We start from the raw sequence: 14,525 nt of genomic DNA on the forward strand, positions 1-14,525 counted from the left end.
TTGGCTGTTCCGGTCCACACTGCTGACATTTTGTTTAGCCTGGCTACAGCAGCCTGCAGTTTCTCTTTTTTTACTCGTCTAACCCTGTGCCTGTTTAGCGCGGGATGTCCCCTATGGCCAATCTAAAAAACTACAACAAAAATGACAATCCACCCTCTGATTAATGAAATAAGTTAGTATCGGTTCGTGGTATCGGTTAACTTTTACGAGTTAACAGATACCACATTTTTACAGTATCGGTCCCGATACCCGATACCAGTATCGGTATCGGTGCATCCCTACTAAAAGCAAAAAAACAAATACACTAATCCATCTATCCATCCATCTTCTTCCACCACTTATCCGGGCCGGGTCGCGGGGGCAGCATCGCAAGCAGAGAAGGCCAGACCTCCCTCTCCCCAGCCACCTCCTCCAGCTTATCCGGGGGAACACCAAGGCGTTCCCAGGCCACCCGAGAGATATAATCTCTCCAGCGTGTCCTGGGTCTTCCCCGGGGCCTCCTCCCGGTGGGACATGCCTGGAAAACCTCGCCCAGGAGGCGCCCAGGAGGCATCCTTGTCAGATGCTCGAACCACCTCAACTGGCTCCTTTCGATGTGGAGCAGCAGCGGCTCTACTCTGAGCCCCTCCCGAATGGCCGAACTTCTCACCCTATCTCTAAGGGAGAGGCCGGCCACCCTTCGGAGGAATTCCATTTCCGCCGCTTGTATCCACGATCTCGTTCTTTCGGTCACGACCCACAGCTGGGCACCTTACATCAAGATGCAGACATGCAGTGATGTTTGTCTGCAAAGTTGAGTAATATGACTAGTTGTGGTCCAGGGTATAATTTGCCGTTTTTGACTACTTTTGATTTCATCTCTACGTTTCACCTTTTAAAGAATATTTATCCTACCTTGTTTGGTATCATTCATTTTTTAAGCACAACCTCACATTTTTCATTTTGACATAGTATATTAACACAATTGATCTAAATTCAGACAAAAAACATAAAATCAGAGCAGAAAAAAGTTATATTTTTTACTGTAACAAACACAAACATGTTTAGCGAATCATTGTCATAACTTGAAATGCAAATATACAATAATTGCAAATTTGTAAAGCTTCTACACACTAGGAGACTCCAACTACTACAATAATAGGACTACTACAATATTCTTTCCAAAGAGGTGTTTTTCCTCCCCACAGTTGCCAAGTGCTTCCTCATAGGGGATCATCAGATTGCTGGCCTTGCCATATAAATAAACTTGAATTCTAAATTAAATGAATGGATTTTATTGATTTTTACCTTCACAGAAATCCTTTTACTTCAGTTTTGTGTTGTGCTGCAATAATAGTTTGTCAATTAATCATCCTGCCCCATTCTCTCCTCTTTTCTCCTAACTGGCATGTCTGACTCCACACAGAAAAGCCTCAGGCTTTTAAACCGGAAACGTTTACGGTGATGTCACAGAACAAAACACCCGCAGCCCACACATAAGATAACCTTTTTCCACTATTCAGGAATTGACAGCACTAATAAGAGTGTCTGAGTGCTTACCAGCAGTGCTTAGTTTCCTAATATGTGTTGTCACAGAAATGTCATTAACCTTTACACTAAATGCCAGCTATTTCATGTTGTTTGTTGGTTTCTTCTACATATGGAAGTATCCTTGGGTAAGATACTGAAGCTTTACTTTTCCAACCTCTGTTGCACAGTTAGATAAATAAAACATTTATTTTAAAATCTAAAAATGGTTTTTATTTTTACCTGTCCTTGCCTGTCATAGTGTGTGTAAGAAATACTTGAAAAGGGAAACTATAAATATTCAGAGAGAGAACCTGTCTCGCTTCTTGTTTTCTCCATCTCCCTTTGATAAAGGATTAAAGTTATTTTGTTTTTTTCGTTGTTTTAGTTTTTTATGTAGTTGTTTGTATTTTCTTGGGCGGTGAAAGAAAAAAAGCATAGATCCTTTAATTAAGAAGTACTAGCAAACACAGGAAACATACAAACATCTGCAGCCATGGAGTTGCACTGCTTTTTAAAGTTGATCTGTATGTGAGGATGGGAAGACCAGACACAGAAACCACATCCTCAAGAATGAACAATAAACTGACCTCATAAATAAATAAATAAATAAAAATTTTATTTATATAGCACCTTTCAAGATAAAATCACAAAGTGCTTTACAGAGGCAGAAAACAGACATTAAAATCTAAAACAAAACAAAATCAACCAAAAGCGAGTTTAAACAATACATCAAACATCATAGGGATTAATAAAGTTCTATACTCTATTTGACATCAGAGAGCTGCATGTAAAGGAAAGATGTGTCCAGAAGAGAAGTTAAGCCAGCAAGTTAAGCCGAGTCAGATCAAAAATGATCAAAAGCAAATGATTCCACCCTGTTCCTGAAACTGTTTCTATGCTTTCTGATATGCTTCCCAGTGTCCATGGCTCCCTCCCTTTAAATCACATTTATCAGTTTTAATTCAGATAATTCCCTCTGAGGGTAAACAAGCTCCAACAGCTCTAAGCTGAGGAAACAAAGTGCATTAACGTAGTTATAACGTAATGATGTTACATTATATCAAGCAGGCAGCTTCCCACATTAAACTGTGACTATCACCAGGTAACCTGGGAGTCTTTCCTGAGTCACTAGCAGGTGCGAATCAGTTGACTACTCCAGCACAGAAACACGGTTGATGAGACTTTTTCTTATTATTAACCTTTGTCACTATGTTTGAAAATGAAGCTAAAATATCACTTTGCCTGAAAACATAATGCCTCTGTTTTTCCCCATAGTTATACCTATGCCACATACAAAAGAAAAACAGTGTCTGAGTTCCACTCCTCAGACAGTTGTTTCCTCCTGAATTCCATGTGTAAAGCATTGATTTATCAGTCAGCGCAGCCTGTTAAATATAATGTATCCTCTGACTATTCTACTTGTACTTTTATTACCTGGGGACAGATTTTCAGTTTGCTTGATTTTTTTTTGTCTTCACACAATCCGGGGGAAAAGTAGGGGAAAACCTTCTCAGTAAATTTGTCTTTGAATGTGTGGATCTTTGTAGAATCTGCAGCATTGATGAAAACAACTTTTCCCTTCTCATAGTCCAGCTCTACTGTAATCCTGTTGGGCTTCTCCTTCATTGGGAGCTTGGAGCGAGGTGTGGTCTGTGCCCACAGTGAGTCTCCGTTGCTCAAGCCAATTACCCAGAAACCCTCAGCAGGGCTGAGGAAGATGGTATTCTTTCTTTGGATGGAGTCTAGAGCCACTCCGATGTACCAGTCTTTGCCTTGGCCCACATCTACAGTCCAGCTGTGCTTTCCAGATGTAAAACCAGTGGCTCCCAGCACAGAAACACGGTTGATGAGGCGTTCAGGATTGTTGGGTAGGAGCTTCTTGCTGCTGTATTGCACACAGGACAGTTCTTCAGAGAACTCTAGGTTGGACTGGGCAGTGTTTGGATCCAAAACAACAGGAACTGGAAACCGTAAAATTCAGTTAGTTGAAAATATGATAGAATTTAGAGTAAACTTGAATTTTTTCTTTAACCCACCACATCTGACAATGTCTTCCGCCTTCTTCCAAATGTGAAAACTAAGCGATCCCAGATGCTTTGCAGAGTTTATCAGGATATCTCTGATGACCTCTGGCTCTCCAATGCTGCATTGGAGCCTGAAACATGTTAAAATTGTTACAGCATTCTCTCATGGAAAGGGTTGATGCTGATTTTGGTAGATAGTGGGTAATGCTTACCTTTTCTTTGTCTTCTTGTAGTTCTTAAGTTGAAGAAAGAAAGTGAAAGAGAGTCCATTAAGGACATGCTGCATTACAAAATCACATATGCAGTACAGCTGTATTATTGGAAATTATTGACTGAAAGGTAACAAACATGTACAATAATTCAAAACTACACATACTGTATATGTACAAACGATAAATTGCGCTATGACGGCAGGTGTCATCAACCTCCTAACCCTAAATTTAAGACATACACAGTGAAAACTGCGACAGATACATCGACAGGAAACTCAGATACAGACAATGAGACAGGAGGTGACGCCATATGGTGATACAATGCATCACAACAGCAACTATTACAACTAGAAACAGAGAGGAACAATTCTGAATAATTCTGAACAATTGAACTTGTCTGGAAAACTTTATGCTATGCTTGATACTAATGATCATAATAATTAGATGACCGTTTGCTGAAATTTAACTCTGTAGCACCACCATTAGGCCAAACTTCAGTGTGTCCAATACAGTTTACGATCGAACAGCCTTCTAAACTATAACATTCACATATACAGTTTTGTATCAATTGGGAACATGCAAAACATAATACAACGAACCACCTAATTTGCTCAGATTGTACTGCAGATTAATATAGTGGCCATCCATTCATCCATTTTCCATCCACCAGGCAAGCATTTTGACAGGGTGGGAAAGTAGATTGACAACTTTACTCTTATGCCAAATCTTCCACACCACTCTCCCCTCACTCATAAACAAGATTCCAAGATGCTTAAATTCCTATACTTGAAGCAGTAACTCTTCCATACCCTTCAGAGTGAGAACCATGGCCTGTGGCCTGTGACTTATCCAAGTCCTCCAAAAACCTCTAGACTACTTAAGCAAACTCCCACCGACCCTCCAATATGTTCAGGAGGACAAAAAGTTAATCTAGTGCTAAATTACCTGAAACTCCATTGTTCCCCCTGAATCTGAGGATCAACTGATGTGCCTTCCCAGGGAGGCTGAGAAGTCTGATTTCTTCTAAGCTGGAAAACACTTTTGATTGACCTTCTTGAAAAGGTCAATCAAAACCCCAGTTGGCCAATCCAGAGGCACTGTACTCAACTTCCTTGCAATGCTACGAAGACATGTCAGCCACAGCAGTGTCACAATATCCAGAGCTTTGAGAAACTCGGGGTGAATTGCATCCATCCTCGGTGGCCCTACCACCCAAGAGTTATTTAACTACATCAGTGACCTCCCCCTCAGTGACGGTGTTATATTAGGAGTGTGGCTGCTAAGTGATAGGTGGATGCGTGCACAGGTAGCTGTAGCCAAAAGCTGTGATTTTAAATGAACACGATTTAGACTCTAAACAAAAAGCTTCAAAAGTTGACTTCATGATAAATGCATTGTGCCATGGTTAATCTTTTGTATGCAGCCTTTTCTCTTAAACAAAATACAATAACAGGAAAAAGTTACTGTCGGGACTGTGCACAGCGAAGCTTCATAGAAATGTTTATTTGCCATATATAACATCCGATGTTTCTCTACTACTGTGTTGTTTTTCATATTTAATGTGTTGTTGTTGTTGTTTTAATTAAATAATTTTTACTTGACTGTTTTTATGACAAATAATCTAGCAGTTATTATAAATAAATGCAGTCTGTAAATAATGACAGTAAATGTACCTGTAGAAGCTGTATAGCTTCTGCTTTGAGGGCTTTTTCAATATCACTGATGGTGGAGGAGAGAGTGTTGATCTGGTCGCTGATGTTTTCCAGCTTCTTACGCATGATTTGAGTTTTGGTTTCCTCCTCCAGTTTGAGCGCCTTCAGCCTTGTGTTTTCCTCGTCCTGAAGCAACTGGTGGAACTTTTTAAACTCCTCCTTGATTGCTGTCTCATTTTCATATGCTTGCGTCTGCAAGTTCAGGAATGTGGTTTTTTTTTTATGCCAGTAAAGAGAAAGAATGGTTGTCACGCAGAGTGATTTTTCAATCTAAGCTGGAGGCAAAATAAAGTTGCATGCTTGGAGTCGTTGTCAAAATGTTAGAGACAGTGGAAATTTTTTTTTTTACCTTGATATAGGTTTTAGTTTCCTCCCATTTCTCCTTTGTATTCTTCAGTATTTCGAGTTTATTCTGTAAAGACTCAAGGCTGGCTGATATTTCTGCCTGAAATTCAAGAAGAAATTAAACATTCAGAGCTCAAACAAACAGCTAATTAGGCTTGTTCATCAGTTCCGGCCTCCTAAGATTCTTTCTATTAAAATTTAACAAATAGACAATATAACTGACTTTCTTCTACTGTGTTGTGGTGGAAGTATTTCTATTTTCACAAACCTTTTTCTGTTCGGCTGCTTCTTCTACTGGGCTGCATTCGTGGACTTTATGCTCTTTTGAAAGTTGGCAGATAAGACAGATGAGCTCTCCGTCGTTGTGACAAAAAATCTTCAACTTCTCGTTGTGTTGACAACATTTGTTTTGACTGCTGGTCATTATAAGCACTTTGTGTTCCTTTGCGACATTGTGCAGTGCCAGATTAATAGGAGGTCTCTTGGTGTCAGACACGATGCCACAGACGGGACACTCTCGCAATCCTTTCCACTCCCAGTAGTTAAACAGGCAAACTCTGCAAATGTTGTGGCCACATTTTAAAAGAACTGGAAGGCAATAAATGTCCGTGCATTGAGGGCAAGTTATGTCTTCTTCAGGAACCGTCGTTTTCGCAGCCATCAGGTTGAAGGGTTTCTATCGAGTGAGTTTACAAGAAAACTTCCTTTAAATTTCAAGGCATTGTGACTGTAGGCGGTTTCAGTAAAAGATGGCCAACTGGTATTTCTGGTTAATCGTGCAAGTCATCCAGAATTCCCTGAAGCCGTGGTAGTGAGTCAGAAAAATTATTTTGTCGCCAAATTACCAAACAAAAATACAAAAATACAGTCACTTTCAAGAGTGTTTTTATTTACCATCATGTTAAACACAAGAAGGACGTTTGACTAAATGCATAAACATACTAACAATGCATCGTAGTCAAACTCTTACAGTCAGTTTCTCAGACATGGATTAACCCTCATCCGAGACAGAAAGAACGTTTTAGTGAAGGTCTCCATGATCCAGGCTCAATCCATGTCTGGACAGCAGAGACATTATCGAATAAATCATGTTTATATCAACATGACGTCTAGAAAAATATAACAAATCTACATGTATTTAAATGTTGTGGTATTACTGCATTAATCCGCAAAGGCAAAAACAGAGATAGTTTAAATTGTTAAAAGATGAGTGGCGGCTGTACTGTCAGTAAAGTTGTTGTTTTTTATACTACAGACAAGACAACAAGAATAACCGGCAGATAATATATGTGCATTACAGCGAGTGAGCTACAGGTAAACAGTGAATCAGCATTATTTTGAATGCAGAGAGCTCAAATAAGATTCAGATGCCATTTAGAAGCAAGGTCAAGTGGTGCTCTTATAATCAGAGATATAAGTGCTTGTTCAGAAACACTTGTGTAAATGTGTTGCTCTCACTTTTTATCTCCAATGTGCACTTAAAGTATTTCAAAAGGCTCCTGTCATTTGTCAACACAAAATCAGATCTTTATCTCCTTATCACTATGCTGTTGAATTTATCAATGTGTCCCTTTAATGGCCACGGGAGTACTTTAAAGCTATCTACAAGCACAATCTCAACAGGAACTTTAGTGAAAGGAGTTTTAGTTTTTGAGACAAAACGACTTTACGTGAGAAACCTCAGTCTATGACGGCTCTTTCCATATCGTTCCTTAGAAATGATTTATAGGGGATACGAATAATAAAAGCCACTAAATAAGAAATAAAGAAAGAAATGAATACTTATGCAGTCACATGGGTGCATATTTTGAAGTATCTAAACTGTTTTTTCAGCATCGTAAATAAAATTAAAAAAAACATGCAACACCTCACTGACATGATATCTCAGTTAAAGTGGCTTCACTAAAATACCTTTCCAAGTAAATATTCTAAATATACAGAGATTTCACCATTTCACAAATACAATACATTAAAATACACTGAACGCATTTGCCCCCAAATAACTGTGTGTAAGTGTGTGATTGGTCAAAGATCCTTTCCCTGTAGGGTTTTCTTCTCAAAACGTTTTGAACAGGTGAAAACAGGTGTGCACACGGGTGTCCACTGTTCATAGACATAAACTATACCTTTATTGGCTACTATTTCCAAGCACAATGTGCGCTGCTTGCTACACAACAACATTCAACATTTCGTATTTACTGCTGTTTACACTTAGCTAGATTAATGTGACGGTGTTGTGTTTAGTGTGTTGCTCTGGTTTTTTTTGTTTGGTTTTTTTTTGCTTATTTTCTCTTCTTTTTCTCTCAACAGGTAATCCAGGAGATTTTTTTTTTCTTTTTTTCTCTTCTCTCTCTTTTTAAGTGCCCTCTCTCACTGTCCCTCTTCCCTTCTGTTTTTCTTTTCCTTCATCTTTCTTTCTCCCTTTCCTATCCCTCACTCATGTCTGTCCCGTCTGTAACAACTTAAAATATAATAAAATAAATAATAACAACAAAGGACGATCAAATGGACCAATACGGCAAGGCCATGATGATCCATTCAAGTAAATCCATTAGGTATCCTTGTTGGTCTTCAGACAACAATTCTGATGGCTAAAGAACCAAAGGGGACAGGCAAAGAAAAAAAAAACGTTTTGAATTAATGAATGTGAAACATTCCCGGCAATGAAAGGAAAAAGGAAACTGGCTGGCTCCTGGATTTCTGTGAATAAGGACAGAAGAAAACAGCTGCATGTACCTGTTTTGTAAAGACATACTAGTTTTTGAATGGTTAAGAGATTTTAGTTCGTTTCAGGACTTACAAAACACGTCAAATAAATCAAACTTTTAAAAGAAATTAACATGAGAATAGTATGTACACAGGTTTCAGTAATAAATATGGCTCAACTGTTGTGCTGTAAAAAGTCAGCATTGAATCTTTGGATCTGAACAAAAAGTCACGACACTAAGTCTGGGGAGATGTAATTTCGTCTCACTTTGTACTAAGCAATTCCAGTGTATAAAATAACAATCACACTATGCTGTAAATGTTCTTTTGACGGTCCGTCTCCTGTTTAAATGCTGCAACAAACGGCCAGTCATCAGAGACCATGCAGGCTCTTCAGCTTATCTCGAATTCCAACACTTCCATCGGTTATACCTCCTTTGTCAGCTTCAGACTGTTGTCTAAGAAAGATGGATGCCTTGGTCGTGTCTTCTGAGCAACATGCTTCGACATTCTGGATTCAGTTCAGCATCCTCTGCTCAGAGCAATGAAACACTCCTCAGCACCTCCTAAGGCTACCTGCGTCTCTCAGATCAGTCAGGAGCCTGTGAGGCACCATGCCGTGTCTGCAGATCCAACGCTCAAACGCAGCCTCGCAATCACACAAATCCCGGCTTCATGGAGGACTTGAAGCATTTAGGACAACCTTTTGTCCCATTTGTCTGTAGACACCTGAAAGACAAAGAAACATTGGAAATACACTCTTTAAACTACATCTAGATTTGGTTATGAGAATAATTTATAGGTTAAGAAAATCCAAATCACAATCAGCACTTTGTTGTTTCTGCAAAGTCGTGATGCATGCCCAATCTAGCAGGATCAGTGGCAAAACATTTCATCGTTCATCCAAGTGCCTTGTTTTTCTAATGTAACTAATACCAGGCGAGATTTGAACAGACACCCACTTGAGATGGAAAATGTGGGAACAGGGTAAGGCCTGCAGCTTTTGGTCCCTGTCCCCGATGGACTCTCCACACATGCCGCAGTAGAGCTCCAGCTCCTCGACACACTGGAGGAACTTCACCACCTGCTCTCTGACCTCATTCAGCTGCCCCCTGCTCCGGTAAATCCCTTCACTCAAGCAGTGAACCTTCAGTGTGCACAGCTTGTATAAGAGAAAGAATCACAATGTCATTGCTTTACAGTTTAAAAGCATGAGAAACTAGTGCTTAAAATCTTCAGGTGTCTTGTTTTGTTTAACCAACAGTCATCTTTACAACTACAACTGAAAGAAAACAAATCTAGAATAAGAAATGGCTAAACTATCCCTGCAGCTCTTTTCCTGTTCAGTTACCTTGTTTCCCATTCCATCCGCCAATTCCTGTGCTCGCTGCAAAGAATCAAGAGCCTGGAACATGAACAGGAATACTTTATAAATACCAGATGAGCACTTATTTTGAGTACAAATAAAACATTGTATCCCTTTACTGTCAGAATTTATATTTGTGTAAACTGTAGGGCACCTTGTCAAATTCTTTCTGCAGAAGCCAGCACTTTGCCACTCCCAGATGGACGTGTGCTTGCCCAAGACGGTTCCCTATCTCAGTCATAATACCCAGCGCAGACTCATAACGAGGGAATGCTTTCTGAACATATGAAGAGAAAAAAAACCAAAAAGGTAAATGCACAGACTAGTTGTAGATGACCAGTTTTGAAATTTTACATTAATGTGAATGCAATATTGGTACTGTACATCAACATCATGTCTGCAGCGATGAATGTCTGCAAAGTTTAGCAAGCACAGAGCCTGAAGAGGCCGGTCACCATGCTGCAGGGCAATCTTCATGGACTCCTGTTGAAGCAAAAGACAGATTATTTATTGGTACAAAGTAAAGACCAGACATTAGAAAAGTCCTACCTCCATCATGTAACACCAACACCCTGAACTAAATCGAAACTCTAAGCTGCATCCTCTTAACTGCAGTTACACAGATTTATTTGTATCGCAGTGTGCATTTAAAGAGAGACGTGATAGAATAAATATGAGCCGTTGTCCGTGGTATCCTGAGTATGTGCGGATGCATAAACTGTTGGGTTAAATGTGATAAATCTGAAATGCATCCTGCTGTCTTGTTACTATACTTCTACACTCAGAGGCAATGACATCGAGTTATCTTTCACCCCCCGGTACATAATTAGAACAGAGCAAAGACTAAATCCACCCTCTTCATTAACACTTTAAACCGCGCCTCTCTGAGCATATTTTTGTCAGGGTCTAAGGCCTCGTACAAAAGAACAACTGCCACTTGCACCTGTCGGCAGCGCAGCATCTACTGTCTCTGCAGCTCCAACTTCAGAGCAATCAAAGGCACGGGGGTTGGGTCAGCAAGATGGCGAGGAAGGCTCTGAGTTATGTAAGTTTGTCTCCGAGGACAGTAATGATGTGTTATAAAACAATACCTCACAGCACTCCATGGCATCTGGCAGGCGCTCCAGTTTCCTGTAGGCTACAGACATGTGGTACTGGCTCATGGCTCGATACTTGAGGCTCCAGCCTTTGCCGTAGTCATTGACAAGCTCGGCCGCTTTGCAGGGGAAGAACAGGGCTTTCTCAAAGTCCTGTAGGCACATGTGAATGACCACTTAGGTGACACCAGAAAAGGGCACCACATCTTTTTAGATACTACTAGCATTAGCATTTTGGTTTTTAATCTTCTTAACAAGAGCACTCAGACAATATTTAGTCTGTGTGCCCCCCGCGTTGCAATGGAGGATGTAATATTTTTTTGTGTCATATAATAACGTGACACGTGAGTGCATTCTTCAAGCAGAACTTCACCACTATCCCATTGAAACCAATCCTCTCTGGGAAGCCAGAGGATTACATATACAAATCTCAGATGTCAAGGGTACTACAAAAAAAAAACCCACACACCAGCCGGCCAACTCACTCAGCTCTTGTTTTACAATGCCCAGCACTACACAGGCTAAGCATTGATGATGTTGGCTCAGATGTTCTGCAGTGTTGTCATACTCTGTGAATACGCTGGCAAAATCATTGATTGTGGAATCACACGTGCAGTCCAGTGAATGTTTTACTCAAAGAACACAGCGGAGACGTTTGAAACAGCCAAAGTATGTACGATTTTTACACTTATTTATTGGTAATCGCTCATTTTTATTGAAACTGAGCAAAAATGTAATGATGGGAAAACAAGAATCGCTTGTCAGAAAAACAGCTTTTTGAGTACCTTAAGCTGGACGTAGATATTTCCCAGACTGCAACAGACTCTGCACTCCAGCATCTTGTCGTCGTTGTTGTGTGCATAGCGCAGGGCTTTCTCGTAGCTCTCCAGGGCCTTCTGGAAGACACTGAGACCCAGGAAGGCATTGCCCATGCTAAGACATACCTGGCCATTGAGTTGCAGGCTGACAGTGGTGCCCTGCATGTTTAAGCAGGTCTTACAGTATGAGACTGTTTTCTGGAAGTCGCACAGCTTCTCGTTGCTGCGTGCCAAGTTCAGGTAGCCCTCCGTCAGGTAGTCTGGGTCCTCCATTTCTCTGGCTGTGTCAATTTGTTCGAGGGCATACTGCAGATAGAGTAAGAGGATAAATGTTGCAGGGAACATGCATAGTCTTCAACTTCACCCAGATTCAAAGACTTTTTAATCCGTTAAATTCATTCAGACATAAGACCCCTACTTTTTTACAGTTCTCATTAAAGCCGAGTTAGTGAGAGCGGGCGCTGCTTCAGGAAGGATGATTATGTCAACAAGACACCCCACACTCATACTTAGGTTGCAGAGCACTTATTTACTCCGCATCATGTGGAAGCCACAAATTAACCCATGCTTCTCAAGATCGCTGTGGTTGGAAGAAGGTAACCTTTGACCTCTTCTCATGAAATAGTCACTGACACATTGCGGAAATGTTACAATGCTACAACTGTGTAAACGGCGGCACTTCACAGCTGACATGATGACATTTAAAATTATGAGATATTCCGTGACATTTAGTAACTGGAACAGGAACTGCACACACACGCCTACTGCTGGTTGCATAACAAAAAATGTAATCGCACAGTATGCAAAATGGGAATAATGTCTTCACATTAGTAATATAAATAAAGCGTGACTGTTTAGTCTTGGAATATGAGTCATACAAGTATGAGCTACAGTTATTGAGGTAGATTTTTTTACTCCTTTACAGAAATGCTAGATATACTATACCATTATATGTGGCTCGCTGTGGTTTTGATAGCCTACCTTTAGCATGTCTTTGTACTTTCCCATTTCTGAGTGAGCTGTGATCAGGCACCCCAGCACTCGAAACTTTCCTCCGGGATCTGAGGTCTTTTCCAGCACTTTTGTCCACACATGCAGAGCTTTGTCTGTCTGATTGGACTGATACAACTTTAGACCCTTCTCTATCTGCTGCTTGGTTTGGTCCTGGCCCATCTCTGGTGCAAGGTGCCTCATAAAAATATTCATTCGTTTAGGCCATGCAATTTCAGTGAGTCAGCAAGAAAATAGATCCTTGCCATGAACAGTACAACTCCAAAGAAGATCCCCTGAAGATGATCCCTGTGAGAGGTTTGTGCCAGAAGGCCCACAGGATCCCGCTCTATCAGCTCCGGCTGTGCTGAGATGGAAAGGAAACTGGATCCACCAAAATGAGAAGGCGACACACCAAGACCATTATTACCAAACGGTTTACGGAGAGCTGAAAGGCCAAGCAAATATCCTCCCCATTTAACCGAGCCACGTTTCCCCTTCACCATTAAGCATTTGCAAAATTCTCTGTCAGATTTCCTTTCGAAACACGTCAAAGAAAAATGTTTCCCAAGCAGTGTGATAGCAGTGGTATCCCAGAATATCTAGTCCCTCCACACCCACCGAAAGGAATTCTCAGCACCCCGGTGTCCAACCCGCCCCCCTCCGCCTTCCTCCTACTGCTGGCGCTACAGCAGATGGCCCTGTCACTCTAGACCATGTGTCCCTTCAGGAATTATGTTCTGCCCTCAGCAAACCGTCCCAAGGTCACTACAGCTCCTAGCAATCTACCTTTACACTAAACATTACTCAAGGACTAACTACACGAGTGACGTCACAAACTTCTGTAGACTTAAAAGGACTCATCCGCGAAAACATCCGACCAGATCCTCACATGGGCAGCGGTGAACTGTGACACCGTTTCGTAAGCAGCTTATATCCAGACATTCAAACTGCGCCCGTCTTACTGGTGCTCTTAGCTTCAATTCCTATTACGAGTCCTTATGGAGACTCATATGTGGCCCGAGAAACCCCCACCCCTCATCTTATCGTCAGCAACTGATGCTTAGAATAGTTCACAAAGTCTGACATGTTACTGGGCTTGGGTTTCAACTGCATTGCCTCCTGCAAAACATCAATGGGATCAAAGTTTTGGCGTCTGTGTGGTTGCTTTCTCTCCTTCGATGCCCCTTTTATCTCACAAGGACATAAACAGATAAATGTTATTTAAGTACTTTCTTTTTTCTTCAGCTAAAGTTTTCCAGACCTACACAGGCACAATTTGTAAGTGCATCACTGTATCTAACACAGGATCAATGGTAGCATTGTGTATTCATTAAAGGTTATAAATATCAAAACAACCACTCAAAGCTTGTAGCTACAGCAATATATTTAACATTTCAGATAATGGTTAACTTGAACATGTATGGTGTACATCAAAAAATACAATCTTGAGACAAGAAAATCTGAAAAGTTAAAAAACACCCTTTGTTATCATGTCTGCACACACCAACTTAAAGTGCCCGTACTATACTTTCATGTTTCCATTAACCTTCAGTCTGACACATTTAGTGCATGTAAACCTACCAGTTCTGTTCTGCGACTTATCTTATGTAACACATAAGCATAAAAATGTTTTTTAAAAAAAGTGCCTAAATTACATCCACAATCCACCATAATTTCCTGGGAATCACAAACAACTTTCCTGGTACAATACTACAACAATGGTTATCATAATGCAAGTATCCT

At 40.6% G+C, this 14,525-nt stretch overlaps 2 protein-coding genes across 2 annotated transcripts; both read right to left on the reverse strand.

The window, feature by feature from the left end:
- Positions 1-2,122: 2,122 nt before the first annotated feature.
- On the reverse strand, positions 2,123-6,574 carry LOC146515433 (zinc-binding protein A33-like). The gene is made up of 6 exons (XM_085165703.1): positions 6,071-6,574; positions 5,807-5,902; positions 5,419-5,649; positions 3,746-3,768; positions 3,546-3,664; positions 2,123-3,470 (listed from the first exon to the last, which is right to left on the reverse strand). Exons 1-6 carry the CDS (start codon positions 6,461-6,463, stop codon positions 2,920-2,922), a joined length of 1,413 nt encoding a protein of 470 aa, XP_085021829.1. The 5' UTR covers positions 6,464-6,574; the 3' UTR covers positions 2,123-2,919.
- Positions 6,575-6,670: 96 nt separating this feature from the next.
- On the reverse strand, positions 6,671-14,513 carry rapsn (receptor-associated protein of the synapse, 43kD). Its single transcript, XM_085165704.1, has 8 exons — positions 12,771-14,513; positions 11,757-12,095; positions 10,966-11,124; positions 10,259-10,357; positions 10,029-10,151; positions 9,860-9,913; positions 9,471-9,670; positions 6,671-9,237 (listed from the first exon to the last, which is right to left on the reverse strand). Exons 1-8 carry the CDS (start codon positions 12,993-12,995, stop codon positions 9,165-9,167), a joined length of 1,272 nt encoding a protein of 423 aa, XP_085021830.1. The 5' UTR covers positions 12,996-14,513; the 3' UTR covers positions 6,671-9,164.
- Between the last annotated feature and the right edge of the window lie 12 nt (positions 14,514-14,525).

This window comes from Neolamprologus multifasciatus, chromosome 7 (genome assembly GCF_963576455.1).
Source record: "Neolamprologus multifasciatus chromosome 7, fNeoMul1.2, whole genome shotgun sequence".
In the NCBI taxonomy this organism is placed as follows: domain Eukaryota; kingdom Metazoa; phylum Chordata; class Actinopteri; order Cichliformes; family Cichlidae; genus Neolamprologus; species Neolamprologus multifasciatus.

Coding starts and splice junctions, on each gene's coding strand:
- LOC146515433 (XM_085165703.1), bottom strand. CDS start 6,463: ATGGCTGCGAAAACGACGGTTCCTGAAGAAGACATAACTTGCCCTCAA. Junction 5,650..5,806: donor AAACTAAAACCTATATCAAG/GTAAAAAAAAAA, acceptor CTGAACTTGCAG/ACGCAAGCATATGAAAATGA. Junction 3,471..3,545: donor GGAAGACATTGTCAGATGTG/GTGGGTTAAAGA, acceptor TACGGTTTCCAG/TTCCTGTTGTTTTGGATCCA.
- rapsn (XM_085165704.1), bottom strand. CDS start 12,995: ATGAATATTTTTATGAGGCACCTTGCACCAGAGATGGGCCAGGACCAA. Junction 10,152..10,258: donor GCTGCAGACATGATGTTGAT/GTACAGTACCAA, acceptor TCATATGTTCAG/AAAGCATTCCCTCGTTATGA. Junction 9,671..9,859: donor CGGATGGAATGGGAAACAAG/GTAACTGAACAG, acceptor CTCTTATACAAG/CTGTGCACACTGAAGGTTCA.